Source organism: Sturnira hondurensis, unplaced genomic scaffold (genome assembly GCF_014824575.4).
Source record: "Sturnira hondurensis isolate 20B ecotype Veracruz unplaced genomic scaffold, ASM1482457v3 Scaffold0017436, whole genome shotgun sequence".
In the NCBI taxonomy this organism is placed as follows: Eukaryota; Metazoa; Chordata; class Mammalia; order Chiroptera; family Phyllostomidae; genus Sturnira; species Sturnira hondurensis.
The window spans coordinates 3,987,399-4,015,384 of NW_028090067.1; the positions used below are offsets into that span (position 1 = coordinate 3,987,399).

Below are 27,986 nucleotides of genomic sequence, written 5' to 3' on the forward strand. Positions count from 1 at the left end.
GGTGAGGGGGGTGGCATCACCCAGCAACTCCGTTTCTATCTCCCTCCTTCTTCATGCAAAGGCTTCATCTGTGAGCAGGAAGCAGATGGCCAAATAGTTCCAGGCCTCACACCTACTCAGAACCACCACCACCATGGGGAAAAAAAAAACACAAAAGACAGGGGGAGGGGTTTGTCCCCACCATTCCAAATAAAAAGCCTGGAGTTGACTATGCTTGGTGTTATCTCCTCCCCTCCCCACAGACACCAAGAAATTCCCATTGTCTTAAACCACCCAGGGCCCACCTTGGAGCTCAGGGTTGACTCCCCCCACAAGCACCTGAGCTGGGGAAGAGACAGGTGCACACTAAATAAACTTGGGGTCCTATTAGCAAAGGTGAAGATGAAAATGTCCTCTGGTATTCAGCTAAAAAAAGAAATGTTCACGAAAGCCCACCAAAAATGTTATGATTTAAAATATACACTTTCTGCAAAAATTAGAAATAAAGCATAAAAAGTGAGGTAAGGGACACACTAACACCAGCTCGCCTGCAAACTGTCATTCACACCGACCTTCGTATGCGGTGCACTGCTTACGTGTCACCTCACACTGTGGCCCATTGCGTTTCTTTGGTCAAACTTATACAGACAGTGTTCCGAGTAAGTTCTGGAACTGAATACTCATTTTAATGTGTAGACCGCTCCAGCCTTGGAGAGGTTGTACAAATATTTTGTACAGAGTACTTTGTACGGTATTCCGTACAAAATTGTGTGCCGTGTTTCATAGATGCTACTTCTTTTTCTCCATTCATGTTTTATGAGTTAGAACCTAGGCTTTTAAAATCCGGTTCTCAGTCTTTGAAGCATGCCGAATACTGCCCTGACAGGATGGATGGTTCTGTAAATGAAGTGATGTTTAAACTTGCTGTTGTAGTTCAGCCCCATCAGTGGGTGACTGTGGACCATTACAAAGAATGTGGCAACTTGCCTGTGTCGGAAAAGGAGCACTTGGAACGAGAGTGTGTACTATGTGGGGATTTCACAGGTTTTTGAATTGACCTACAGCTAAATTTTTATGTGTTTGTGTACCTGTTTATTTCTTTCAGCATTTCAAGATATCCAAACATTACTATATAATCAGCATTTTCTTGTGTAGTAAACGCTGCACGTGAAAACTCAGCAATCACCGAACTTTATAAATTCATGAATTTTTTTATTGACAAGAATGCATTTTTTCTCTGCTTACTGCTCTTTGGGGCTGTATTCAATAAACTTGCATTTGAGGGTTACATGGGCAACATGAACTCCAAGTGTACATCATGAGAGGTATAGAGAGCCAACTGGAGCTTCTTACGGACACACTAAACAGTACGTATCTCTCACTAACAAGCTCCATGTTCTCATTAACTGCCTTGTATTGGGGAGCTGTAGGGCGACAGACACAGTGCCAAAAACTTGACGTGCTTTACCCATTTAATTCTTTCACAATGTTGTGAAGTAAGTGTTATTACCATCTCTATTCCACAGATAAAGAAACAGAAGCTTAGTGAGTTATGTGGTTGCCAAAGGTCTCATAGTTAGTGGGCTCTGCTGTGTGCTATCAGGACCTTATGCTGTGGTCACTCTATCAGGTGTCAACCTGTTCTCCATGCACAGGGTTGGGCTGGCAACTGAACTAGAGCATGGAGACCCCGGAGAGGAGCGATCACACGCAAGGCGGGTTTTCTCATGCATGGAGCTCATTGTTAACGGACTCGTGGGCTAAGTGAATGCTGGATTAGGTAAATGCTGGGTTAGATGAAGCCTTTATGCCCTTTTTCCTTAATTTCAAGATTTAGAGTCCAGTCGTACATTTAAAAGTTAGGTTTATGCAGAGATAAATGAAGACTTTATTAAATTGATGTTAGTGTCTTCAAATATCACTGCAACTGTGTCGCCAAGCCATAAAAAGAATTCTATGTTGGAAGGTGAAATCATTTGGTTTTGACTTCTTCAGGCAGATCTGAAGATCTGAATAAACATTTTAGAGCTGTCTTGCACAGTGTCTGCTTGCTTCATCATTGCAAAATTAATCATTGATTAATTTTGTTACTTGTGACCAGCTCTGCCTTGGGGGCAAGGCCCCCCATGGCTAGGCCCTAGCCCTGCCTATCCTGTCTCCCACCTTCCAAGCACCAGCAAAACCAGACTACTCAGCACTCCTCTGGTTTCCCTGCACCATCCTCCCTATGTGCCTTTGCTCACATCCCTGCTCTGCTGCTCACCAGCTGTGGTTTGGGGGTGGACAGGACACCATGGGATTATTTATATTACCCCTCAGGTGTGTTAAATGGAATCCTAAAAGTGCAATGTTTAGCATGGCTTCTAGTGTCTAGTAAGTGCTCAGTAAGTGTTCTGTGTTAACCATCCTTGACATTGTAAGTATCATCAGTCTTCTACTGTCATGCATCTCTCCACCTGGGTTACCCCTCTTTCTCTACAGGCATATCCAAATGCTCCCCATCACTCAAGATCTCATTCAAAGGCTCCTGAAAAACAGTCCTTTCTTAAAAAAAGAAATCTCTCCCTCCACAAAACCTCTTCATTCTATTTATACCGCTCCAATAGTACCTGTTTACTTATTTCCCACTGATTAATGGAGTACATTCGTATCTCTCCTCGCCAACTCGAAGTCCCAGGAGGACAGGGACCAAGACTTGGTACTGCTGATGTGCTCACATACCTGTAGGTGGTAAGTGACAGTTTTTGGCTGAATGAGTTAATTACATGGCCAGGTGACTGGTAGCACTGCTTGTTTAGTGGCATTAGTGAAGTCTGCTGATGACACTTCAAATACAGAAAATGTTTTCCTCAGGGTATTTACCACTTTTCTTTGAATTTATTGTCTTCCCCAAATGTTACTGAAGCAATAACAGGATAGGGAGCTTCAGGGATTCTGAGCTCCTGGGGGTCTTGGCCGGCGCCTACCCTACATGTTGGCAGTACTTGTGGTGGGAGGGGGCGGGGCTTTTCCTGTGGCTTCCAAACGCAGCCACTCAGTGAAGAGAGACCAACCCACTCCTCCAACGCCCTCCCCTCCCCACGCTACTGGGACGGAGAAGACACCAGGGCCTTCTCTGCCTGCGGTAGGAAGCATCCCTGTGTGGCAGCTGGTCCCCGAGGTACAAATGTATAGAGGACTGGGCTTTTTATACTGATGAAGAAAACAAGAACTCATTCTCTCAGGAGAATTGCAAGAGAAGGCAGGGGAAGCAGTAAGCCCTGGCCCCCATCTACCACCCCAAACATAGAACCAGGGGTTTCCAGCATGGAGTCAGGTTTTAAACAGGTGTTTACTAATATGGTGAAACCAAACTGCGCCTCGATTCCTGATTGATTCGAATTCCTCGGCTAAATGGGTAGCCTCTTAGGAAGCAGGTTAGAGAGAGCTCAAATGCTTGAATCTAGGCATTACGCTCGTCCCAGTTCTAGCAAAGATTTCTAACGGAGAGCATGCAGGCAGCAGCCCCGGCACCCAGCCTGCCGAGAGAGCTGTGGTGTGGAGCGACCTGACAGCACAGCGCGCCTTGCTCCGCGTTTGTAGGCGGACTGAGTGAAACTTTCATCCAAAGCCTTTCCAAACACAAGCTTGCTGTGAATCATTAAAACAAACGAGGCCGGTTACCTGAAGTGCTGATTGCTGGCTAGGGCCTTCTGGATGCGAGGGAGAGGTGGGGGCTTAAAGACCCCCTTCAGTTTTACGAAGGTATTTCGGTTTAGGAGATATTCTTTGTTCTCATCTTTTTCCTTTGCACTTTGTTCCAGAGGAAATTCTGCTGGTGAGACTTTTTGCTTCCTGATCACTTGTTGTGGAAACTTGGGCATTTTGCACGTGTGCAGGGATTCTCCTCCTGAAACGTAAACAGAATACACGGCGCTGAAAACCCTTAGTGACTCAGTGTTGGCTGGGTCAATTCGGCTGCAATAACCTGCACACTCTTTTGCCTCAGTACCTTTCTGTTGGTTCCTGTATTTTAAGTGCACTTCGTGGTCTTCCCAGAGGATACACAGCGTCCATGTAATAAACAAGGAAAATATCTAGGCTAGAGTCTGATTATCTGTGTTTATCTTGTGCCTGGTGATGTGCCATGCACTTTAAATGCGCCACCCCATTGAATGAAGGACTCTAATGAGGCGAGTAGTCTTATTTTGATGATATCACAGCTAAGTCCAAGTTCATTGAGCTAGAAAGAGGCAGAACCAGGATTTGAACGGATCTATTTGATTCTGAAGATGGTACTTTTACACCATGCTTCCCAACCTCTTTTCATGAAGCAGCAAAATGTAAACTGTAATGCCCAATACAGATAGATTCTTATCATAAAAATATGATATTAAAAGAAATCATGAGACACTTGTATGGCACATTATGATAGATTCAGTAGGCTCCTTGTAGGTAGAATCAGCTACCCCAGGGCCTTGACCACCTCAGCCCAGCTGCTGCCCTGCTGAGGACGCAGGATTTCCCTTTCCCACTTCCCAGGTCAAACATCCAGGGCCTTTCCTTTGGGAAGTTCTGCTATGCACCACAGTAAATAGCAAGTTACCTCCTCAAATGGAGAAGCTTGCCTTTTGGATTTAGCATACAGCGAATGCTAATTACTTGCAGATTCTGTGTTTGTGAATTTGCCTACTCTCTAAAATTCATTTGTAACCCCAGATCAATATTCATGGCTGAACAAAGTGATCCTCTGCTCTCTTGTTTCCGCCCTCGTGCTGTAAATAAGTGTTCTTTGCATGGTCTATAAAGTGCCATGTTTTACACATTTTTGCATTTTTTTGTGGGTGATTTTGTCCTTTAAAAATAGCCCACAGGCTTAGTGCTGAAGGGCTGTCTAGTTCCAAAGCACAAGAAGTTTTGATTTGTCTTATGGGGAAAATATGTGTTAAGTAAGTTTAGTTCAGGCATGAGTTATAGTGCTGTTGGCCACGGGCTCAGTGTCACTGCGTCAACAATATGTATTAAATAAGGTGTCTGTAGACAGAAACCCACATAAAGTAAGGTTAAAATTAAGGTTGGCTCCTTAAATTTTCTTGCTACGGCCAATCACCTGGATCAAGGGTGAGACTCTATAGGTATAATGCTTTACAGTTTCCAAATGCCTCCTTGGGAACCTTGGAAGGAAGAGGCATTTAAATGTTGGTCTTCTGGAAGTCTCAGTGATGGGAACAGGTATGTGCAGCAACACACTGAGTTCTATAACTGACCCAGTGAAAATCTGTAGTGATCCAGCCAGTTAAATAGGATGTGCTTGGCCTTTCTCTGCAGTCTTCTTAATTTAATAGCTGTCACAATGTCAGACATAGGGCTTATGCCCATTGCTGGATCAAACGTAGCCATATCTACTGGGCCTGTTAAACTTGAAGGCTTGTATATATACACATGGAGAGAGAAAGAAAGAGAGAGATTACTTACTATATGATTATAAGACATCAATTTGTTCATTTACTCATTTATTCATTCAGGAAGTTGTCCAACAAATGCTCATTGGGTGTCAGTCATGGACCAGGTGACTGTACTTAATGTCACTGAATTATGCATTTTAAAATGGTTAAAATGATGGTTTTGTGTTGCGGATAGTTTACAACCAAAACTGGAGGGAGAAGAGGCTGCATTCCCTGCTCTGGGCACTCAGAATCGATGGAAGAACGAGAGCAGTGAACATCATGACGCAGCACAGGGCTGTGCTGTTCATGAGCACAGAGCGTTACAAGAGCCCACGTGGGAAACTTAATGTTTGCAATGCTGAGCTTCTACTGAGCAGAAGGAAGTTTCAATATATAGTGATAGTGAGCAGGATGTGTGATCTTTTCACAATAAATTGTGTATGTAAAGTAGTTAGCTTTGGATGAGCTTATGTGACTAGAAAACTGTTGATAATTCAGTTTTATATATTCATAAGCATATGTAATTATATGGGCACTTACATATTTACATATAAAGCATATGCATAACCATATACTTAACTCATCACCCAAGCATCATGTACATAATTTTAGTGTGTTATGACAGCACCAGAGGAAGACATGAAAGAAAGCATGTGAAGAGAGTCCAGAATTCAATGACCCATGAAGAGATTAACAAAGTGGATGGCAAGAGTTTTGAGGAATTTGGTCTATAGAAGTCAGGCAATAAAAATTGAATCAATTTTTATTGATTCAATCCTATCCAAAGGGCGCACACTTGAACTCCCTTGTCATAATGGTTCTAAAAAGGACTCAGGAACACATGTGAGATGTTAACAAAAGTGACCTGAAAATGTATCTTGGGTCCCGATTCTCAGCCTCAAAAATATTCTGGATAAATAAACACCAGAAAAATTCAGAATTTAAGTAGACAGATCAAATAAATTAAAACTTTAATGTGTGTGAATGAATTTTGAATCATTGGGGTAATCTTGTATATTTGTTATGCTTGAAATGTTAATGATATTTTGGTGAATTAGAGAATCTGATATATTACCCTTAGGCTTTCAATTTAAATTGAGTTAACTGATTTAAGACTTGTTTAAAAGTTTTATATTAAATAAAATAAATAAAAAGTTTTATATTAAATAAAAAATGAACACAAGTTTAACAGTGCCAATTTCCCCTGACAACTTAAAAGTTGAAGATTACTGCCCTGGCTGGTGTGGCTCAGTGGATTGAGTGCGGGCCTGTGAACCACACGATCACGGTTCGATTCCCAATCAGGACACATGCCTAGGTTGCAGGCCAGGTTCCCAGTAGGGGGCATGCAAGAGGCAACCACACTTTGGTGTTTCTCTCCCTCCCTTCCCCTCTGTCTAAATAAATAAATAAATAAACAAATCTTTAAAAAATTAAAAGAAAAAAGAGTGAAGATCATCCAGCTCTAGGTGAGAGGGATGGGACCTGAACCAGAGAACACGGATTTGTCGTCTGACGGCTGAAACAGAAAGGGCAGTGGGTCTGGTGAGCTCCACATCCTCTCCCGTTCCCAACTTCTCCATGAACTTTCTAGCCAAAGCAAGATCATTTCCATCTTTCAAATATAACTTTGATGTGCCTAATGGACGGGGCTCATATGCATTCAGAAGTCCATCTGCAAGGGAGTCAAAAATACAGTTTTCAGCTTCCCAACTCCTGCAGTGCAGAAAGGTCTACTAGAGGAGGAGGAGAAAGGACATGGCTCACCATGCCCCCCCCAGAGACAGGGCTCTCCTCCTACTTCTCCACCTGCCCCTTAAGTGTGGGTTTACTTGGCCTTCTTTTTCTCATTCTGCCTACTCTCATTTAGTGACTGAGGCTCCACCTCATTATGTAAGCCAGAAAACTGTCCTGAGGATTCTGCCTCCTAAATAACTTATAGCTCTCATCTATTTTGCACCCTCTCTGCCTTAGTCCAGTCCAGAATGTGTTGGCTAGATTTGCACAATAACCTTATGATTGATCTCCCGACACCACATACCCAAATATTTGCCCAGGAGTAACTAATAGAGAACAGTTCTCCACCTGAGTGAGCACACACTTCCTAGGCATCATTCAGAAACGTGCGCAGACCTTCGGTCGATGGCACAACAGCCACTTAGTTTGTGGGGCCCAGCGAGGCCTTCCAAAATGCGCTAGATTGTCCTGCATAGCTGTCAATTACCTGGCCCCAAATACCCACAGTGCCCCCTTTAGAAACAAGGATTTCTAGATTAAAACTTTCAGGGACACTGAATTTCTAAAAATGGTGGTAACCAAAACCAGTTCTCAACTTTTAACTTCACTAAGTAGGTATTTTAAACTAAATTCCTATCATCTTCTGCCACCATTATTTTATAAAAGAATATATTTCATTCCAAAAAAACCTTGTGCATAAATGTCTATAGCAGCTTTATCCATAATCGACAAAGACTGAAAACAACCCAAATGTGTACCAACAGGGGAATGGATAAACAAAGTGTAATATATCCACATAAGGGAATATCAGTGAGCCCAGCTTCCAATTATGTGAATGAATCTCAAACCCATTATACTGAGCAAACGTAGCTGGACAAAAAGTGTGCATATTGGTTCTCGCTGTGTGAATGAGTTTACCTCCAGGAAACACGAGAACTACAAAGCTGACTAATAGTGACAGAAAGCAGTCCTGTCTGGAGTCAGGAGCAGGGAGGGCTGAGTGGGAAGGGGCACGTGGGAACATTCTGGCGTGACAGACATTGCACTGTGATTGTGGCGGTGGTTATACAGGTTACATATTTGTCAAAAATCATCAAGCATATACTTAAGTGGATGAATTTTGCTGTAAAAAATAATACTCTAATAAAGTGGGTTTTTTAAAAGCTAAACACACCTCTGGTGCAAAAGGTGAAAGAATTAAGGAGTACAAATTGGTAGTCACAAAATTGTCATGGGGATGTGAAGGACAGCACAGGGAAAATAGAAAATAATATTTTGATAACTATGGATGATGTGAGGTGAGTATCGGAAGTATTGAGGGATCACTTTGTAAAGTATATGGTTGGCTAACTGCTATTCTGTATACCTGATATTAATACAAAATAATATTGAATGTAAACTGTAAAAATAAAATTTAAAGTTCTTTAAAAATGAATAAACAGAACTTCCGCCAAGATGGAGGAGTAGGTGGAAACACTGTGCCTTCTCCCACAACCAAGTTTGAATACAACGAAGGTTTAGTAAACAAAGACACAGCCAAAGAACAGAAAACTGAACTATAAGGAAGTCCAACAACAACCAACCTTTCAACCGGACCGGTAAGAGGGGCAGAGCCAGCAGTGGAGCAGGGACAGGCAAGAAAGATCCCCTGACCCCAGGCGCCCAGGCAGCCCCGTGTTGGGCTGACCCAGTGAGGGCATGGGGCGGCAGGCTGGCTGTGGTCACACATTCGTGTGCAGATAAACCAGCAAAGGAGTGAGCAGTGAGACGGACCACGCAGGCCCCAGCAGCGAACTCAGCAGTGGCAGGCTGACCGAGGTCGCACATTCGTGCACAGTGGGACAGACTTTGCGGGCCCCTGTGGCGGCAGCAGGAGGCAGCAGAGGGATCCACCATTGCTTTCCTTTGACCCCGCCCCCACATACAGCGTCACAACCCAGCAACCAGGTTGCCCCGCCCTGGTGAACACCTAAGGCCCCGCCCCTCATACATAACAGGTGCAAACAGACCAAAACATGGCTCAAGAACAGTTCAAAGCCCCAGAGCCTAGAATTCTAAGTGACCAAGAAATAGTCAATCTTTCAGATGCACAATTCAAAACACTGGTGATCAGGATGTTCACAGAACTGGTTGATGTTAGTCACAAATTAGAGGAACATATGAAGGCTAAACTAATTGAAATGAAGGGAAATACACAGGAAACCAATAGTGATGGAAAGGAAACTGGGACTCAAATCAAGGGGGTGGACCAGAAGGAAGAAAAAATGACCAAACAGAAAAGAATGAAGAAACAAGAATTCAAAAAAATGAGGAGAGGCTTAGGAACTTCCAGGACATCTTTAAATGTTCCAACATCCGAATTATAGGGGTACCAGAAGGGGAAGAGGAACAGCCACGAGTGGAAAACTTATTTGAACAAATAATAAAGGAGAACTTCCCCAGTCTGGCAAAGGAAATAGACTTCCAGGAAATCCAGGAAGCTCAGAGAGTCCCAAAGAAGTTGGACCCAAGAAGGAACACACCAAGGCACATCATAATTACTTAGCCAAGATGAAAATGAAGGAGAGAATCCTAGAAGCAGCAAGAGATAAGGGGACAGTCACCTACAAAGGAGTTCCCATCAGAATGTCAGCTGATTTCTCAAAAGAGACCTTACAGGCAAGAAGGGGCTGGAAAGAAGTATTCCAAGTCATTAAATCCAAAGACCTACATCCAAGACTGCTCTATCCAGCAAAGCTTTCATTTAGAATGGAAGGGCAGATAAAGTGCTTCTCAGATAAGGTCAAATTCAAGGAGTTCATCATCACCAAGCCCTTATTATATGAAATGTTAAAGGGACTTATCTAAGAAAAAGAAGATAAAAAAATATGAACAGTGAAAGGACAGCAAACTCACAGTTATTAACAACCACACCTAATACAAAAGTAAACCAAGAGGACAGCTAGATCAGGAGTGGAACCATAGAAATGGAGATCACATGGAGGGTTAGCAACAGGGGAGTGGGAGGACGAGAAGCGGGGAGAAAGTACAGAAAATAAGTAGACATAGGTAGACATAGCATAGACAGTAGGTAAAAAATAGATAGGGGGGAGGGCAAGAATAGTAGGGGAAATATAGAATCTAAAGAACTTGAGACATGTGGTCATAAACTAAAGGGGGGAAGGGTGGGGGAGGGGGTCTGCAGGGTGGAGGGGAATGAAGGGGGGAATAGAACAACTGCAATGGTATAATCAATAAAATATATTTTAAAAAAATGAATAAAGAAATAAAATACATTTATGATAGATTGTGGCATTATTGTTCTATGTCCAACTCTAAGAAAACCTTTTATGGGCAGAAGGGGCACTTAAGAAAATAAATCTCAGCCCTGGCTGGGTAGCCCAGTTGGTTGGAGCATTGTCCCAATGCAGAAGGTTTGTGGGTTCAGTCCCTGGTCAGGGCACATGCAAGAATCAACCAATGAATGTATAAATCAGTGAAACAACAATTAATATTTTTCTCTCTTAATCTCTTTCTCTCTCTGCCTCATCAATAAATATAAGATTGTTTAAAAATAAAAATAAATCTCTACAGTGAAAGATTCTGTTCCTTTTGGAAACTGCAGAAGATCTCTGTAAAAATATATTATGTGTCCTTAACTCCCTAAGGTAACAATAATAAGATAATTTACATAGCGACATTTTATCCCCCAAAGGGAAGGGGGAGGAAACATTCTTACAGTAATAAAATTGCTCACTTCTTTATGACTGGAAAAAACAATGATCTCTATGAGTTAAATGAAGCATTCAAACCTGGGGCCCCTAAAGGCACAGGTGCTAAGCTCACTATCTACTCACGGGCAGTATTGAGCAAGTGACAGAAATATGGTTTCTCTGATATTGTACACTTGTGTGCTGCTTTTTTTTAATTCACAAAATTGTACTGTGTCATGTTTTGTGTTTAAAAAGTTAAATGCATTCCTCACACCTGTTAAGGTGGCTACTGCTAAAAAAACACAAGATAGGAAACATCATTGAGGGTACAGAGACATCGAAACCCTTATTTGCTGGTTGTGGGACTGGGACATGGTGCAGCTGACATGGAAAATAGTGTGGCAGGTCTTCAAAATAGTTAGAACTGGAGCTACTACGGGATCCAGCAATTCTACTTCTAGGAATATGTCCAACAGAATTGAAAGCAGGACCTCAAAGAGATATTTGTATGTCCGTGTCTACAGAGGCACTATTCACAATAGCTAAGATAAGGAAGCAATCCGAGTATCTGTCAACAGATGAATAAATAAACAAAATATGGTATAAAATACAATGGAATATTATTCACCCTTAAAAGAGAAGGAAATTCTGACATTTAAGAAAACATGGATGGACTTTGGGGACGTATGCTTAAGTAAAATTAGCCAGCTACAGAAGGACAAACACTATACGATTCCACTCAGATGAGGTACCTGTTTAGAACAGTCAAAGTCAGAGAGACAGAAACTAGAATGGCAGTTTGCAGAGGCTGGGGTGGCAATGGGAACGGGAAATTATTTAATGGGTACAGAGTTCTAGTTTTGCAAAATGAAAAAAATCTAGAGATGGTTGCATAACAATGTGAATGTACATATGCCACTGAACTGTGTCATTAAAAATGGTTAGGATGTTACGAAAATATATAAATACAAAAAAATCAAAAGTCAGCAATGTTCCTTCCAGTAATTATGTAAATAGGCCTATCCGTGTTCAATAGCTTGATTCTTTGCTCCTTTTTCTAAGACAAATCCTACCCATGTTGGAAGAGAAAAGCAACTAGAATAACATGAAAACCAAAATCCACCTCAGCCTGCAGTATCGAAATAGTGACTAGTTCACACTTACATCTATGACATGTGTTGTGGATTTCGTTAGCTTGCACCTCATTTTGTAGGCCTTGAATAACTCCCTGGCTTCTTCAGAAATGGGGTTCACATCAGGGAGTGACTGAGAGATTATCAGTTTAGATGCCGTGGCTTGTAAAAACCCAGAAGGCAAGACAGCATGATACAAAGGCACTACTTAGGGCAAAAATGTATAATTTTGACATCTGTGATAGAACCGTGATGATTTTCAAAGACTAACACAGTTTTGATGCTAGTTCCTGAAAATAAAGATCTTTTACATGTGTTCATACACATTCTGTAATATGGGTACCACTCAAATACGTGTTAAAATTTGAAAAGTTTGATCAAAATCAGTCAAGCTAGCTGACTACTTAACTATATGAAAGTAGAGGTACTAATGTTTCAGTGTCTCGCCTCTTAACAAACAAAAGATTTAGCCTAAAATTCCTCTACAGAGATTAAGTACAAATATAAAATGATTATGAAAAGATGTCATTCTGAGTCATAGTTTGAACAGTGCCTTAACGTCTCCAAGTTTCTTTGGAATGTTAGTTATGCTTAAGAAAAACCACCTTAAATTGATATACTTTCACTTTAGTTAAAAAAAAAAATGTACGGGCCCCACACCATTTGTAAGAAATCCTAGATTATATTAATGCAAACAATTTACCACTTAAGAAACAGGAAATCAATCTTCTGACGCTTAGGAATCATGGCCTTAGAAGAAACTAGGGTTCATTTTTCTCCCGACTCTACTTTTATGGGCTCACCTATCCTCATCCCAAACTTTCAGGTATTTCCTCAGGTAAGGTCCACAAACAGCTAGGACAGCATCCATATTGTAGAAATCACCAGGAGCTACTGAAAGTTGTGCATGTAAAATCAGTCAGCATTGTTTGTGCTCTGGTCTGTGCTGAGGTGCTAATGTGTAGACGATTAAAGAAACTCTGGACCTACCCTCTCCAGGGAGCCTGAAGGAAGAGACCTGCATTTGACAGGTGCCAGAGACAGCCTTAGGCTGTGGGGATGCCATGTGTAGACCAAGGTGATGGAAAAGCGCCCAGAAATCTTCACGCTGATGAACTTATTCACCTGAAGGCAACACCAAGAATCAACATTTCTGGCACAGAATTGTCATAATTCAGGTGGAAATCATAGACAATTACATGATGCCTGGAAGGAAATTTGGGACCAACATTCACAGACAGCTTTGGTCTAATTCTGTTAAATCAGGAACGGGTTTTTGGTTTTGTGCTGCAAATTTGTTTGTTGCTATAGAGGGGAGGAAGAGGAGTGAGGAGAAAATATTTGTAATTAATGTAGTCATGTCTTATTATAAAGAAAGTCGGCCCTGGCTGGTGTAGCTTAGTGGATTGAGCGCGGGCCTGCAAACCAAAGGATCGCGGTTCGATTCCCAGTCTGGGCACATGCCTGGGTTGCAGGCCAGTTCTCATCAGGACACACACAAGAGGCAACCACACATTGATATTTCTCTCTCTCTCTCCTTCCCTTCCCTTCTAAAGATAAATCAATAAAATCTTTAAAAAAGAAAAGAAAGTCAGATTCCTGTTAGATTGAAGATAAATTGTGGGTCAGTTTACAGGTACTTTTTTTTAAAGATTTTTAAAATTTGCCCTGGCTGCTGTAGCTCAGTGGATTGAGCTCAGGCCTGCGAACCACCGATCATGGTTTGATTCCCAGTCAGGGCACATGCCTGGGTTGCAGGCCAGTTCCCAGCAGGGGACTCACGACAGGCAACCATACATTGATATTTCTCTCCTTCTCTCCCTCCCTTCCCCTCTAAAGGTTAAAATAAATAAAATAAAATAAAATATTTTTTAAATTTATTTTTAGAGAGGGAGAGGGAGGGAGAAAGAGAGGGAGAGAAACATCAATGTGTGGTTGCCTCTCACACACCCTCTGCTAGGGACCTGGCCCACAACCCAGGCATGTGACCTAGGCTGGGAAATGAACCAGTAACCTTTTGGTTTGCAGGCTAGCGCTCAATTCACTGAGCACACCAGGCAGGGCCTACAGTTACTTCTGAGTCCTAATTCTATCCCTGAGACACAGACCGTCTCTCCTGTAAAATACCATAGTTGGTAACACCTGATTCCCTTGATAATGAGAAAAATCATTTATAGCTCCCAAGTGCTTCAAAATTTTGCAAGTCTTCATATTACTGTGAAGCATTAAAGTCAGAGAAATTTTATAAATGACAAGAATGGAAAAGTATCGATAAAGGCCCAAGTGGACATCTGCAGATTTGTACAGCATATGTAAAGGTTTGTGTAGATAATGTGTCCTAACAAAGAGGTCAGCTGCCCTATGCATGCTAGGACTTTTGCTTGGTTACAAGTGACAGTCCCTTGTTTCCTGCAGGCTGCCCGCTGAGGTCATATGAACTGCATAGTTTAACCCATGAGCTACCCTGATTTTTTTTTCAGATAAAGGGTGAGGAAACCTTGACTCCTGAGTATTAGGAATCTCGTACATGCAGCCTTGTCTGGTACAGCTTCTTTACCTGCTCTTTACTCCCCTAGCCCTCCAGAACTAAGAGGTACTTCTTTAAAAATAGCCATCTGAACAGTATATATAGGACACGTGGCTACCATCAATGATTCTGTAAATGATATAGAACAGAGATCTGGAGCTACTTTCTACATAAAACCCATCCAGTAGAAATATGAGGTGGGCCACAGCCACATAAATAATTTTAAATTTTGTAGTAGCCACATTAAAAAGAGCAAAAAACATGAGAAGTTAATTTTAACAGTTTATAACTAAATATATCCAAATATTAACATATCAACAGTAACAAATTTAAAAATTATTAAGATGGCCCTGGCTGGTGTGGTTCAGTTGGTTGAAGCATTGTTCTGTGGACCAAAGGATCACGAGTTCCATTCTGGGTCAGAGCACATACCTAGGTTACAGCTCCAGTCCCTGGTTGGGGCGGATGCCTAGGCTGTGGGTTCAGTCCCCAGTCTGGGCATGTACAATAGGCAACCAATCACTGTTTTTCTCTCACAACAATGTTTCTCTTGTCTCTCTCTCCCTCCCTTCCCCTCTCTCTAAAATCAATAAGCATGTCCTTGCTTGAGGATTTTTTAAATTAAACTATTTTATATTCTTATTTTTTGTACCAAGTCTTTAAAATCTTGTGTGGATTTTACACTTACAGCATATTTCAGGGATCCCATGACCACAGGTGGCTAGTGGCTTCCATACTGAATAGCCCAGTTCTATACACATGGTGCCATTAGGGGCTGGTTGTTCAGTGCATGATATAAAATGGCCCTGCATACAAAATGTAGTAAGTACATGCACATGCACACGCACACACACACACACAACACACACATATAGCTAACTATGTAGGAATCGAGAAAGTCTAGCACACAGGTTACAGACTGTCAGTTCAGAAGTATTTCATTTAGTCTTCTCAGAGTTTGAATTAATTGCTAATTTAAAAAAAGATTTTATTTTTATTTGTTTTTAGAGAGAGAGGAAGGGAGGGAGAAAGAGAGGGAGAGAAACATCTCCCTCTCTTTGTGTGTGTGGTTGCCCCTCACATAGTCCCCACTGGGGACCTGGCCCGCAACCCAGGCATGTGCCCTGACTGGGAACTGAACTAGCAGCCCTTTAGTTTGCAGCCCGTGCTCAATCCTTTGAGCTATACCAACCAGGGCTAATTGCTAATTTTTAAATATCAGGCTATTTCACATAAACCCTAAATTTTTGTTTTTTTAAAAATCATAAAAGATAGCAAGCCCAGGCCATATTCCCATGTGGTAACAGCCTGGGGCCCTGAGTAGAGGCGGCCCCTTCAGGGGGCACAGACTTCCCAGTCCACTGCAGTTCCACTTGGCAGGCTCACTCCTCCTTCATCTGAATCTCTGATCCTGGATCCCACAGAGACTCACAATGAGCTACTAACAGAGGTAATTTCTGCACAGTGAGATTGAGGAGAAGACTTTCACTTTGAATGTTGTATACTTTCCTATTTTAAAAGTGTTTTATAGTAGGCACAAAAATGATTTCCTAGTAATAATTGTTCAAACCACTATTTAAAGTAATTGCTGCTTAGCAAAAACAAATCTATCAGGAAAGGATCAAGTAGAGTATGAAGTGAAAAACTGAAATAAAGTTTTATCAGATCAGCCCCGGCTGGTGTGGCTCAGTGGATTGAGTGACAGCCTGTAAACCAAAAGGTTGCTGGTTCGATTCCCAGTTGAGGCACATGCCCCCATTGTGGGCCAGGTCCCCAGTTGGGGGTGTGCAAGAGGCAGCTGATTGATGTATCTTTCACACATTGATGTTCCTCTCCCCCTCCTTCTCCCTTCCTTCCCCTCTCTCTAAAAGTAAATGAATAAAATCTTTAAAAAAAAAAAAGAGCTATCAGATCAACTGGCTAGTGAAGACATTCAAACTGAAGAATTCAGTTCTCTCATTCTCTTTTCCTCTATGGTACATTTTAGACACTCAGAGTAAATTATTGTTACAGCATCAAAATTGACCAGGAAAATAAAATAAACTAAAATTTTACCCAAATTTCAACTGGATCATCAAGTTTTCCCTTTGAAGGCCATATCCATTCCCTTTTAGTGTTTCCTGTTTTGCTCATCACTATGCCTCCATCCTGATTAAACATCATTGATATCCTTTGGCTGCAAAAAAGACAAAAACATGACTCATTTAGGAGGAGGAAAATTCATGAACGCATTGATGTGGCCTAGGTGACAGAAGTGTAGGACGTCCCCCAACACATTCCTGGAGGATGGTCACCTCGCCTCTGCCTGTCTTCTCTGAAGAGAAGGTTGGCAAGGTTGGCATCTATCTCTCAGATGACCAAGATTTCCCTCCTCTGAGACACACCCCCTCCCATTTCTTCACCCCTCATCTGGAGAGTCATAGGAATGGACCCTGCCAGCCATGGTTATGTCATGCAGCCCGGCCGCCTTTGGCTGTTTGCTGATTGAATCAGGGATGTACCTGTCACCCAGAACTGTCTTCCAAATGGATGCAACAATGTATACAAAAGGTCACGAGGATGGTGGTGGGCATAGTGTATTCAAAAGGCTGAAAGAAAGCCGGTGTGGCCAAAGAGGCTAGAGGGAGTGACTGGTAGGGGCCAGATTTGCAAGGTTTCCTTTTCCATATAGTGAATTTTAGCTTAAGAGGAAAAAGTCTTAGTAAAGAAGCAAAGAAGCGACGTGATCAAAGAGGTTGGTAAGGAACTAAAGTAAATGCTGGAGACCAGTTAAAAAGTGGTCCAAGAGAAAGGGTGACAGCTGGGACTGGGGCAGGGGTGAGAGGGAGACGCATGCATGGATTCAGGAATCTAGATTTGAATAGATGGGATTTGGGTGATGAAGACCAAGAATTCATCAATTTTATCTTCTCTGTACTTTAAATGTCTATGAATGCAGCCTAACATTTCATTAGTTTTTCTGGATCCATAGTATAATACTATAAATCACCTTTTTGTCCTCTCTCTCCTCAGCATAGCACCTGGCAAGGAGAAGGAGCTTAATAAAAGTCAGAATCACACTGAAAAAATGGATTCAATTAAACAAATACATATTGGGTAACTTTTAGATGCAAGGCATTATTTAGGCACCCAGGGACCCCCAGAGGGAGGTGCTCTTTCTGCACTCGGCGTATTTTGAGTCTTGTGCTCGTAATTACTTAGATAAGTAATATTTGTTGGGAGCCTACTACGCACCAAGTCTCACGTGCATGTTTTCAACAGGCAATGTTGCTTAGTGGTTACAAACACTGTAGAGCCAGATAGTTCATGGTATTCAAACTGGCTCTTCCATTTCCTAATTGTGTGAACTTGGACATAATTCTTCAATTTTCTGTGGCCCAGTTTCTTTATCTTAAAAACAGCAGGAACAACAGCATCTACCTCACAGAGCTGTCCTGAGGACTAAATGAGGCAACACATGTAAAACAGCTTGAGCAGAGTCGGGCGCCCTGTAAATAAGTTCTCTGAAAGTGTTCGCTTTTATTAATAATTCCATCTGTAGGTATGGACTCCTATTTGCCAGCTGAGAAAATAGAGTGAGGGAGATTAGTAAACAGAGTACCTGCCACCTAATGTAAAATGTAACAGAGGGGTTCACCATTTAAGGACTGGTAACAGTTCATAGTATAAAAGTGTGATTTTGGCATAATCCAAGAACCTGCAGTCCAACTGATGGGCTGGAGGAGCAAAGAAACCAAACTAGAGAAAAAAGAAATAGAAGGCCCAGACCTTGGACATCGACAGCACATGCCTTTCCCGGACAGCCTGCCCTTTCTCTCGTCCTGGGCACTGCCGTCTTCGGCTCTTCTCATTCCTGTAGGGCACCTGAGGAAGAACCTAACCATCCACCTGTGCCCTGCAGCAGGCGCTCTACCTGCGGCAACTGTCTCCCTGCCTGTGTGGCCTTCCCTATACACAGAAGCCTGGCAACAGTGGTCCCAGTCCACGCCCGCCTTTGATTCAGCTTCCGCTGGTGCAAGTTGCTGAGGTTTTTCACTGATTCCCTTTTGGTGGATGACAGATCCCCAAAAGAAGATTGGTTTAAAATATCATTAGCAGTGAAACCACGAAATCCCTTGGGAGGCAGCTTCTGTGGTCGTCGTTGTTGTTTTCCCCTCTCTCTTTCAGAGCCTGCTGTTCTGCTGAAAGCAAACAGTACCAAGGAATGGTCGGGGGGTGCCCAGGATGAAATTACACAGGGGTGGGACTTAGTCTGGAGGCTGAGCACTTTGGGCTTCTGTGAAGTTCCCAAAGTATCGCCAGCAGATGGTATGGCATTCATCTGCTGAGTTACTATTATCAAAGAAGGAAGGGAGAGAGTGAGGAAGGTAACCACAGTGGGGTGGGCCGGGGTGGGGGAGGGTTTTGTCACCTCCTGCTTGTTTCATTGATATAATTCTTGTCTTGGACATTTAATTTTGTGTGATAAATAATCAAGGGGACAATTTCCCAGTATAAGCTATAGACTCTTTGGCAATATTAGAGTCTGACTGGGCCGCTGAACATCCTGGCTTCTACTCAGCATCCATTCTCTACCCCTTCCTTTCTTTCTAGCAAATTCCTGTGCATTGAGCTCTTCCCCCTCATGGAGCCCTCCCCCATTTGTAGGGGTGGATGCTGACTCATCTTAGCTCATAGGTGCGTGGCATTCGCCTGAGGACTGTTTTTGGTTCAGGGGTGGGCCTGGGATTAAAATACATAAATGCAGACTTCATATTGTCTAAACTTTGAGCAGTTGTAGGCGACACACCTGAGACTTAAGATAAAAGGGAGTGACTAATCCAGGTGGGACCAACAGGATATAGAAAGGGGGAAAAAAAGACTGTCATATTTTACGACTTCTCCCAGGAAGAGTAGGGATTTTCTCCCTCGTGTGAATCTAGGTTGGGCCATATGACTCACTTTGATCAACAAATCATTAACATTAACAAACACGAAGCTTAGCGTAGCCTGGAAAAGGGCTTATGCACTGGGATTCATCTTCACTATTTTTGCTTTTGGAACCCAGCCACCACATGAAGAAGCGTGAGCGGGCTTGCTAGATACTGGAGACACATGTCCCAGCTTCCCTGCTGCTCCAGCTAACACCAGCTAGGTCTAACCCCACAGTCTGCACTCATGTCCATCATAACCATCATCACCACCATCATCGCTATTATTACTCAGGTAGTATGGACTCTCTTTTTCTCAACATGTTAAGGGTTGAAACAAGAAAAAAAAACCATGGTAATTAGAGCCTGAGAGTGGATTTCAATGTTTTTCTCTCTCATGTGACCTAGGAAAGGGTATGTATCTTCTTGGAGCCTCAGTTTCCTCAGCAGTGAATTAGACCTAACCATAGGTTTCTGGGAAAATCAAATAACATGAAAAAATGCTCTCTTGACTTTACTTAAAGTGATATACCCATATATTTGCAATTAATAAAGGTGGGGCATGTGTTAAGCAAGCTCACCAGAAACAGTTTCCAAAGAACTGAACTTAATGTTCCCAATGAACTTGATGTTCCCTAGAACATCAAGCAAAACTATATTTGTTTTTCATAAAAAGAAATTATACTTTTCCACCTTGTCTGTGGTGTCACAGAGTAAGATGTTCAAATTAAAATGCCATAAAATAACATGGTGTTTCTGACTCTTTCAAAATGGTGAAACTACCAGGGTTGGGAGAGGAAAGTACGTGCTTTCTCAGCCTTTGAAATGCTTCCAGATTCTGTCATCTCCTTTTCATCTCAACATCAAAGTTGGGAAAAGCTCTTCCACCAAGGACAGGTGTTTACATGCCACTCACCAAGGCACTTTGCTGCCCCATTAACCTGTCTCTTTTTCTATTTGCATCTTGAGAATCCAGCATTAGTCTTGTATTTCTCTTAGTTTTTTGCTGACCTGCACTCAACCAGCTGGCAAGCTGCTGACACATCTGGACAGGTGATTGAGCTCATCAAAATAGCCGAGGAAAGGAATCAGGGAGAAGAGGCTTCCCCAGAAGCATGATCAGTGTACCAGAAATGCTGAACACTGCAGAAACACAAAAAAGTGCATTTGCCAACTGGTTAAAAAAGGGGTGAGGTCCCTTGCTTTCGGGATGACCTAACCCTCAATTCCCAGGGTCTTGAAATCAAGAAAAGTCAAAGCACTGAAAATGGGAAAATGTCTGTTTGGGGCTCAATCAAAAAATTTAAGTTCAGCAAATCTAGAGGGTAAGCTTGTTTACTTGATGACTTAGTTCACGGAGAGACTGCCTTGGCAATAAGTTACAATGTCCATTGCTTCCTAAAGTTCCAAGGGCCAGAAATGTTTTTCTAAGCTCACACCTCACCTTTTATTTCTTTTTCTTTTTCAAAAATATTTTATTTATTTATTTTTAGAGAAGGGGGGAGGGAAGGAGAAAGAGAGGGAGAGAAACATCAGTGTGTGGTTGCCTCTCATATGGCCCCCACTGGGGACCTGGCACACAACCCAGGCATGTGACCTGACTGGGAATCGAACCAACTACCCTTTGGTTCACAGCCTGTGTTCAATCCACTGAGCTACACCAGCCAGGGCTCACCTTTTTTATTTGCTGCATTTATTTAAATATTCAGTGTGCCTTTGGTTCAAATTTTTCATCTAATGAGTTGCATAGTGTCCCCCCAAAATGCATGTCCACCCGGAACTTCAGAATGTGACCTTATTTGGAACGAGGGCCTTTGAAGATGTAATTAGTTAAGGATCTTGAGATGAGATCATCCTAGGTTTAGGATGAGTCCTAAATGCAATGACTGGTGTCCATAATAAGAAGAGAAGGTCACAGAGAGATACACAGAGAAGATGGCAATATGAAGACAGAGTCAGAGATTTGAGTGATGCATCCGCACACCCAGAAACACCAAGGACTGACAGCAGCCACCGGAGGCTGGGAGAGGAGGGTCTCTAGAAGGAATCAACCCTGCCATACCTGACTTCTGACTTCCAGCCTTCTTCACTGTGTGAGTCAACTTCTCTTGTTTCAAGCACCCAACTTATGGTCATTTGTAAAGACAGCCTTAGGAAACTAATGGATAGCCCTGAAGAGACCTGCAGCCTCTGCTACCTGTCCTTGGTTAGTTGGCCATTTTGACGTTCTTACCTGACTCCTTCAGCTCCCCTTACTCTCACACACGCTGACACCCCTTCCTGTCACATACAAGCTGTGAGATGAGTGCAACTGGAGTCAGGGCAGGCTGTGCGATATGGTGAAAATCCAAAGGAGCTTTGGAATAAGCGTAAATTAGGTTTGGGGATGGCACTGGAATGGAAGTTGAGGTCAAGATCCTCATGAGCAATTCCCAAGGAAGAAGAAAAGTCTCCAGTTTTGCAGAGAACAGGGTAGGTCTTCCTGGTCAGCCCTGATTCTTGAGCAATCTCGTATTCCTACACTTAACCATCTCTGGCTTTACAATCAGTTATGCTATGTGGTACGTGTCCTAAAGCAGTGACAGCAGCAGTTCTTTAAAACACCAGCCTTCATGCTTCCTGTGACAGCGTCTCTCAGTCTTGTTCCTGCCTGTCCACCGTCACACGTGCACACATTCTCAGCCTCAGAGCTTCCCAGTACCCTCGGGCATCCTCAAGATTCCCCACCCAGATAGCCTCTGCCCCTTCTTTCCGCCACTCAGATCACTGCTTTGTTACCTCCTCAGCTCTTTACCTGTCTCCATGCTATCTATTCATCCATCCATCACATATCTTTTAAAAAACACTTTACGGAGCTATGAGTGATGCAAAAAGCTGTACATAGTGAGTGTATACAGCTTGATGATAAGTACATATCTGTGACACCACATTCTGTGCATAAACATATCCCTCATCTCAAAAGGTTATCTATCTCTCTCTTTTCCTATTTTACAATACACTAAAAACTTTCATAGTAATTTTTCATATTTTGGTTTCACAACCATACTGTGGAGTAGATATAATGTATATACATGAATTTTAATAATAATATTTAGGTTTTTTTATTATAATACCAATGATACCTATGTAAGTTAACTGATTATAAATACTGTATAGACTGCTATTGTTTTTCACTATTTTACCTATTGTATTAATGTATAATATATTATACTTTAACATTTTCAAGTATTTACATCATTTGTTTACTTGTCATTCTTATTGGGAATGTCACATAATTCAAACCACCAAGATATTCTGCTACCCTCACAGAGACCTGTGTTCACTGTGGTGAACAGTTTTTTAAATAGGAAAAAAAACAAGAAAAGGAGAAAATTTCTCAATTGGCTCAAATCAAAAGATAGCCAAAATAAAACACAGATATGAGACAAAGTAGAGAACAACATTCAGAGGAGGTGGGGCTTCAAAACTAGAGACGACCTCAAGATCATGACCCCTAAGAACTGTGCAGAAATCTTGAAGAGGACATGAGACTTTTCATGGGTATGAAGTGGGGGTCCTGTCAGTGTATCTAGTTCTTAAGGGGTCAGGCATGTCCAGCTGACACCAGGCTCACCTGTATAGTCTCCCTGATTTTGCTCCCAACCTGCGCATTCTTGGGGCCTTGCCTTCACACAGGTCCCTCCATTCTCGAGAGCCACAGCATCACCTCACTGATGGCATCACTGGATTCTTTGAGACCCACAGTCCCTTGGCCTGCTCTAATTTGCAAGTCTGTACATGGAACATGTGCATGTTTCATCTCCCTAACCTGTTTTCCCAGTCAGATGGACCATTTGAAAGTTTGCTTTCCCATCCTCCCCTTGGTCAGGACTTAGCTCATTCTCCACCCCTTAGCTTGCCCACAAGTTTTAGTTTGTCTGGAATCTCACGTACCCATTAGGAAAAGAAATGCTACCATGTCCAAAAGGTGTGAAGGTCCCGAGAACAACTTGATTTGGCAAGTCACTGAATATGTTGGTGTACACACCCCCGCAAGGGGCGGCAGAGCAGCTTTGGCAGACAGCGACGCAGCCAGAAGGATAGATAACATCCAAGTTAAGGCACTGGCATTGATAAAAAACAATAATAATGCTAGCAATAATTCTTACATAGAATGCCATGCAATCTCAGGCTATTTAATACGCCGTTTACAGATAATGCGGTGGTAGCCTGGAGAGGGCGGCTTGACTCCCCACAGGCACTGAGTGTGGCAGCGATAGTGCCAGGCCGGCACACGGGTTCCCTGACTCTCAGCTGCATGTTCTTACGATGTGTTCAATTACCTGCAGCTTCATTTTAGTCCCAAATTCTTTGAAACCAACCATGTGAGTAACAACAGGTAAGTCTGGTCAGACTGGCCCTGTTAATGGCAAAGTCACTGGAAACCAAAGTCGTCCATTGGTACCCAGCACTGCCTCACCCGGTGAGGCCGTTCCAGCTCAGGCAGGAGGACCGGCTCTCCGCACCAGTGTCTACAAAAAAAAACTGGGCAAAGGAGGGTCAAGGGATAATTATGGACGTGCTACCAGTTTTGCAAAACCTAGCTGTACCTAACTATCATGGCCTCTTGAGGTCTGTTTCATTTTGGATTTGTAAGAATTTATTATGCAAGCCTTCTTCTCTCTCAACTAGATTTTCTAGATGCTAAACACCCATGTGGTTCTTTCTACTAATCAGAAAAAATGAATTAAGGAGAACTCATTTTCTCAGAACCACATGCATGCTCAGGTGCTTAACAAAAATATTGCCTGTAACCAGAGGTTTTCTTAAATAGAAGTAAAGTTTGTAAGTTGGAGAATTTGTCCCAAACTCTTTCTCCTATTGACTTCTCTTACCCACCTTCCCCTGCCCCTACTCCGTGTAAGGGAACGTGTCCCCTTGAAAGAATGGCACTGAATAAACACAAGATGACAGACTTCCTTTCTGTAATTCTAATGAAACAAACACCCCACCTGTCAGCTTCTTCCACCATGCCTGGCCCCCTCCATCTTTCCTTCCCCGTGGAACTTCACAAGGATATTAGGTCACAGAGGAACCGTCTAGCAAGGCGTAATGGAACTTTTTCATCTCCGGGTCAGCCTTCCAGAAGGCTGGCATCTGAGGCTTCCTCATCAGCAGCTCCAGCCAGAAACATCCGGAACCAAGGGGACAGTGGCTCACCTCCACATGGCCTTCAGGATCGTTATAGTGGCGCAGGATCAGTCGGTGGCTGAGTCCCTCTTTCTTTAGCTTAGCTTCTTCTGTTTTTCTGTTCAAAAGAAAAGAATGTGAGGCTCGGCTAATTTCTTGGTCTTGTCAGGGGCTGGAGGATGTCCAATGGCTGTTCAGGCCTCTGTGAACTCACTGTTCCCACCAACCTAATGGGCTTCTTTTAATCAAGACAGCTGGATTTTGAAATCCTTAGCCAAGCATTTATGGAGGGCCTGCCATTTTTAAACAGTTAAGGAAGCACCTGCGGTGTGAGAAGCACAGTAGCAGAGGCTGTATAGGAACTGCAGGACTAGGAAGTAGCCTTTGTGCCCACAGGAGCCGTAAGACACAGCACAGGCTTTGGGTGAGAACTGAGTTGACCGTGGAACTGCCACTTGGGGCTATAGAAAGTAGGCAAAGTACTAAACTCTGAGCCTTGGTTTCTTCATCTGCAAAGTGGAGATAATACTATCTCACAGAAATGTAAGGAATCTCTAGTTAAGGCACACAAACCTTGGAGCATGTACCCCAGTATTTAGCATGTACTTCATAAGTGATAATTCTTTTCATTATGTTTTAGTGGAGATTAGACACAAACATGTTTATTAATAATAGTGTAATAAAAGGGGAAGGGTAGGTCACTATGAAACAACCTACCTTCTAGGTTTTAGGCTGAGACCCTGAAATTAAAGTAGCCTCTTAGAACATTTATTTAACCATCCACAAATATTCAGTAGGTGGCTTCCACAGGCAAAACTCATGAGAAAGATGTTATTATCTATTTTCATTCTTAAGAGAGTGTCAAGGTTATGCAGCTACATGGGAAAACTAAGTTTTAATATATGTATACATATATCCACTCCAAACTCTCCATTCTGCTCTCTCTACTTCAAAATACTACTCCCCACATTTCTAGTGTCGGGTATTACAGGAGCTGTGGGCATAGCATAAAATGCAGACCCACTGGGGCTCTGTATCTGAGGGTCAGCCATGAAGCAGACCTTCATAGGTCTTGCCTAGCTTCCCATACCCTCAATATACGCATGTGCACACATACTAATGTACCCAACTAGTAGGTAGCTGTTGACAACATGCCATTAGAAACCTCCAGGGTCAGGATGGCAAAGCTGAGGCCATATACTAAAGAGATGGTCTTAGCTTTCTTGGAGACCAACTCCACTTGCTCAATATCCGCATGTGCGGCTGGCTTGCTTTTACTCAGTGATCCCAGCAACCCAAGGTGGGCTGCTGGGCTTCTTTTTTAAGACAGACTGTGGGCACTTAATTTCACAGATCCATGACCAACACTAGAGAATCATCAGAAGTGTCAAGACTGCCCTGGCTGGCACAGCTCAGTGGATTGAGCACGGGCCTGCGAACCAGAGGATTGTGGTTTCGTTCCCAGTCAGGGCCCATGCCTGGGTTGCAGGCCAGTTCCCAGCAGGGGACCCACGGGAGGCAACCATACATTGATATTTCTCTCCCTCTCTCCTTCCCTTCCCCTATAAAGATAGATACATAAAATCTTTAAGAAAAAAGTGTCAGCACTGCAATTCAGGGAGGTAGGAGCCACCTTCCCAGAAAAGAACGAGCAGATTGGGCATTTCCAACAGCAGCACAGAATGGAACTCAAAAAGCACAAAGAAGCCAGTCTGAGCAACAGCATGAAAAAGGGCCGGAGGCTGCCCTCAGCGAGTGCTTCTGGATCAGCGCAGATTCAAACAGCAATCCTCCATGTTTTTCATTTTAAGGTGCGTATCTCAAGGAGCATCTTGGAATATTTGGAAGATATAGTCTGGGTGTGTGTGTGTATTTATCAGCTGAGTGCTAGATTTGGGGTGTGAGAAGAACCATGCAGAAAGGAAAATTTTTAAAGGATTAAAAATAAGTCATTGGAAATAATAGAGCTGATTAATAAAAGGAGGGGAAGGTGTAACAGCCACACCACTGTTGGTGTGGGGGCCACTGGGGGTGGAACTCCCTGTCAATCACCAAGAGTCACTGGTCCCTCTCTAAGAATCAGGAGGGGGTGCTTCTCAGTGAGCCCTGGTCGGGGAGGAACCAGAGCCAGGAGGGTGGGCCAGGGCCAAACCCACCACTTGGGAGCTGAAAAATGGAAATGCTTGATTAACAAGAGCTTTCTCTCTCTTCCCCTTTGTCTCTTCTCCTGCCTTCCTTCTCCTGCTGCTCCTTCCTTTCTTTCTCATGCTCTCATGAACATGTATCCCACTGTCAAAAATGAGGTGAGTGGGCAAAACTTTTGCACAATGTGACAAAAGCAAAGCACTTGTAGATGGCCACTTGTCCCCACACCAAAACACAGGCGTACCACTCCATTTATAAGCATTGAAGACCAGTACAATGTCAGCCAACAACACACATTTATAATCCAGCTGGAAACATGGGTCTAATTACTATTCCCCAAGCCTACACCTCGGCCCTTTCATTCAGTGCCTAAACATGATTCTGTATTTCTATGACTTTCCACAAGTAGACCTTTTGGATTATTCTTAAAAGAAAGGTAAGTATGCCACTGAAGTATAACTACCTATAATCACTGGGAGGGGAAAAAAGGCATACCCCACCTCCTCACCTATATGGCCAAAAATCAAGACCCAAAAGCTTTAGTGCAAAAATCTATTGTATTATATAAATGCCACACTACTTAAATAGTCAGCTGTAATTCAGGAAAGTTTCCCATTACTCTTTTAAAAGCAGTGTTTCCTTTTCTAAGCCCTTTAACAGGCCCCTAGATAAAGAGGGTTTTAGTTGTTGTTGTTGTTCAGTTACAGTTGTCCCAATTCCCCACCCCCCTTGCTCTCCCCTGCCCCACCCCCCCCACCACTCCCACTGTTTTGTCCTTGTCCATGGGTCCTTGTTACCTGTTCCTTGACTTGACCCTTCCCCTTCTTTCCCCTGTTATCCCCCTCCCCTCTCTCCTCTGGTCACTGTCAATTTGCTCTTTATTCCTATTTCTCTGGTTCTATTTTGTTGTTTGTTTGTTTTGTTAATTAGGTTCCACTTATAGATGAGATTATATGGTATGTCTTCCACTGCTGGCTTATTTTATTTAGCATAATACTCTCCGGTTCCACCCATGCTGTCTTGAGGGGTAGGAGTTCCCTTTTTCTTTCTGCTGCATTGTATTCCATTGTGTAACTGTACCACTATCATTTTAAGACTGATCAGCCTCCCCTGACAACAAAGACTGCCTGTTCTCTGCTGTTTCTCAAAGTGCTGGCAGTGGCAGCTGACTTCCTCTTCTTGGTTAAGAACCAGAACTTGACTTCTGGTTTTTCCAACAGGTGACAATTACTATCAAGTTAACTAGTTTAACAAAGCAGCCCTAATCC

The 27,986-nt window shown here is 42.8% G+C and overlaps 2 protein-coding genes across 2 annotated transcripts in view; both read right to left on the reverse strand.

Moving 5' to 3' along the window:
- Positions 1-16,624, reverse strand: part of LOC119002432 (uncharacterized) — a 42,052-nt gene extending 25,428 nt beyond the window's left edge. The window contains exons 1-5 of the mRNA XM_037068352.1: positions 16,550-16,624; positions 12,958-13,092; positions 5,226-5,385; positions 3,643-3,868; positions 2,597-2,700 (exon numbers count right to left, since the gene is read on the reverse strand). Coding sequence (XP_036924247.1) covers positions 2,597-2,700; positions 3,643-3,868; positions 5,226-5,358 — 463 coding nt within the window. The 5' untranslated portion in view covers positions 5,359-5,385; positions 12,958-13,092; positions 16,550-16,624. The remainder of the gene's footprint in view (positions 1-2,596; positions 2,701-3,642; positions 3,869-5,225; positions 5,386-12,957; positions 13,093-16,549) is intronic.
- A 7,838-nt stretch (positions 16,625-24,462) lies between these two features.
- The window catches only part of LOC119002433 (uncharacterized), a 29,278-nt gene continuing 25,754 nt past the window's right edge, over positions 24,463-27,986 (reverse strand). Inside the window, exon 7 of the mRNA XM_037068353.1 lies at positions 24,463-24,691. Coding sequence (XP_036924248.1) covers positions 24,463-24,691 — 229 coding nt within the window. The remainder of the gene's footprint in view (positions 24,692-27,986) is intronic.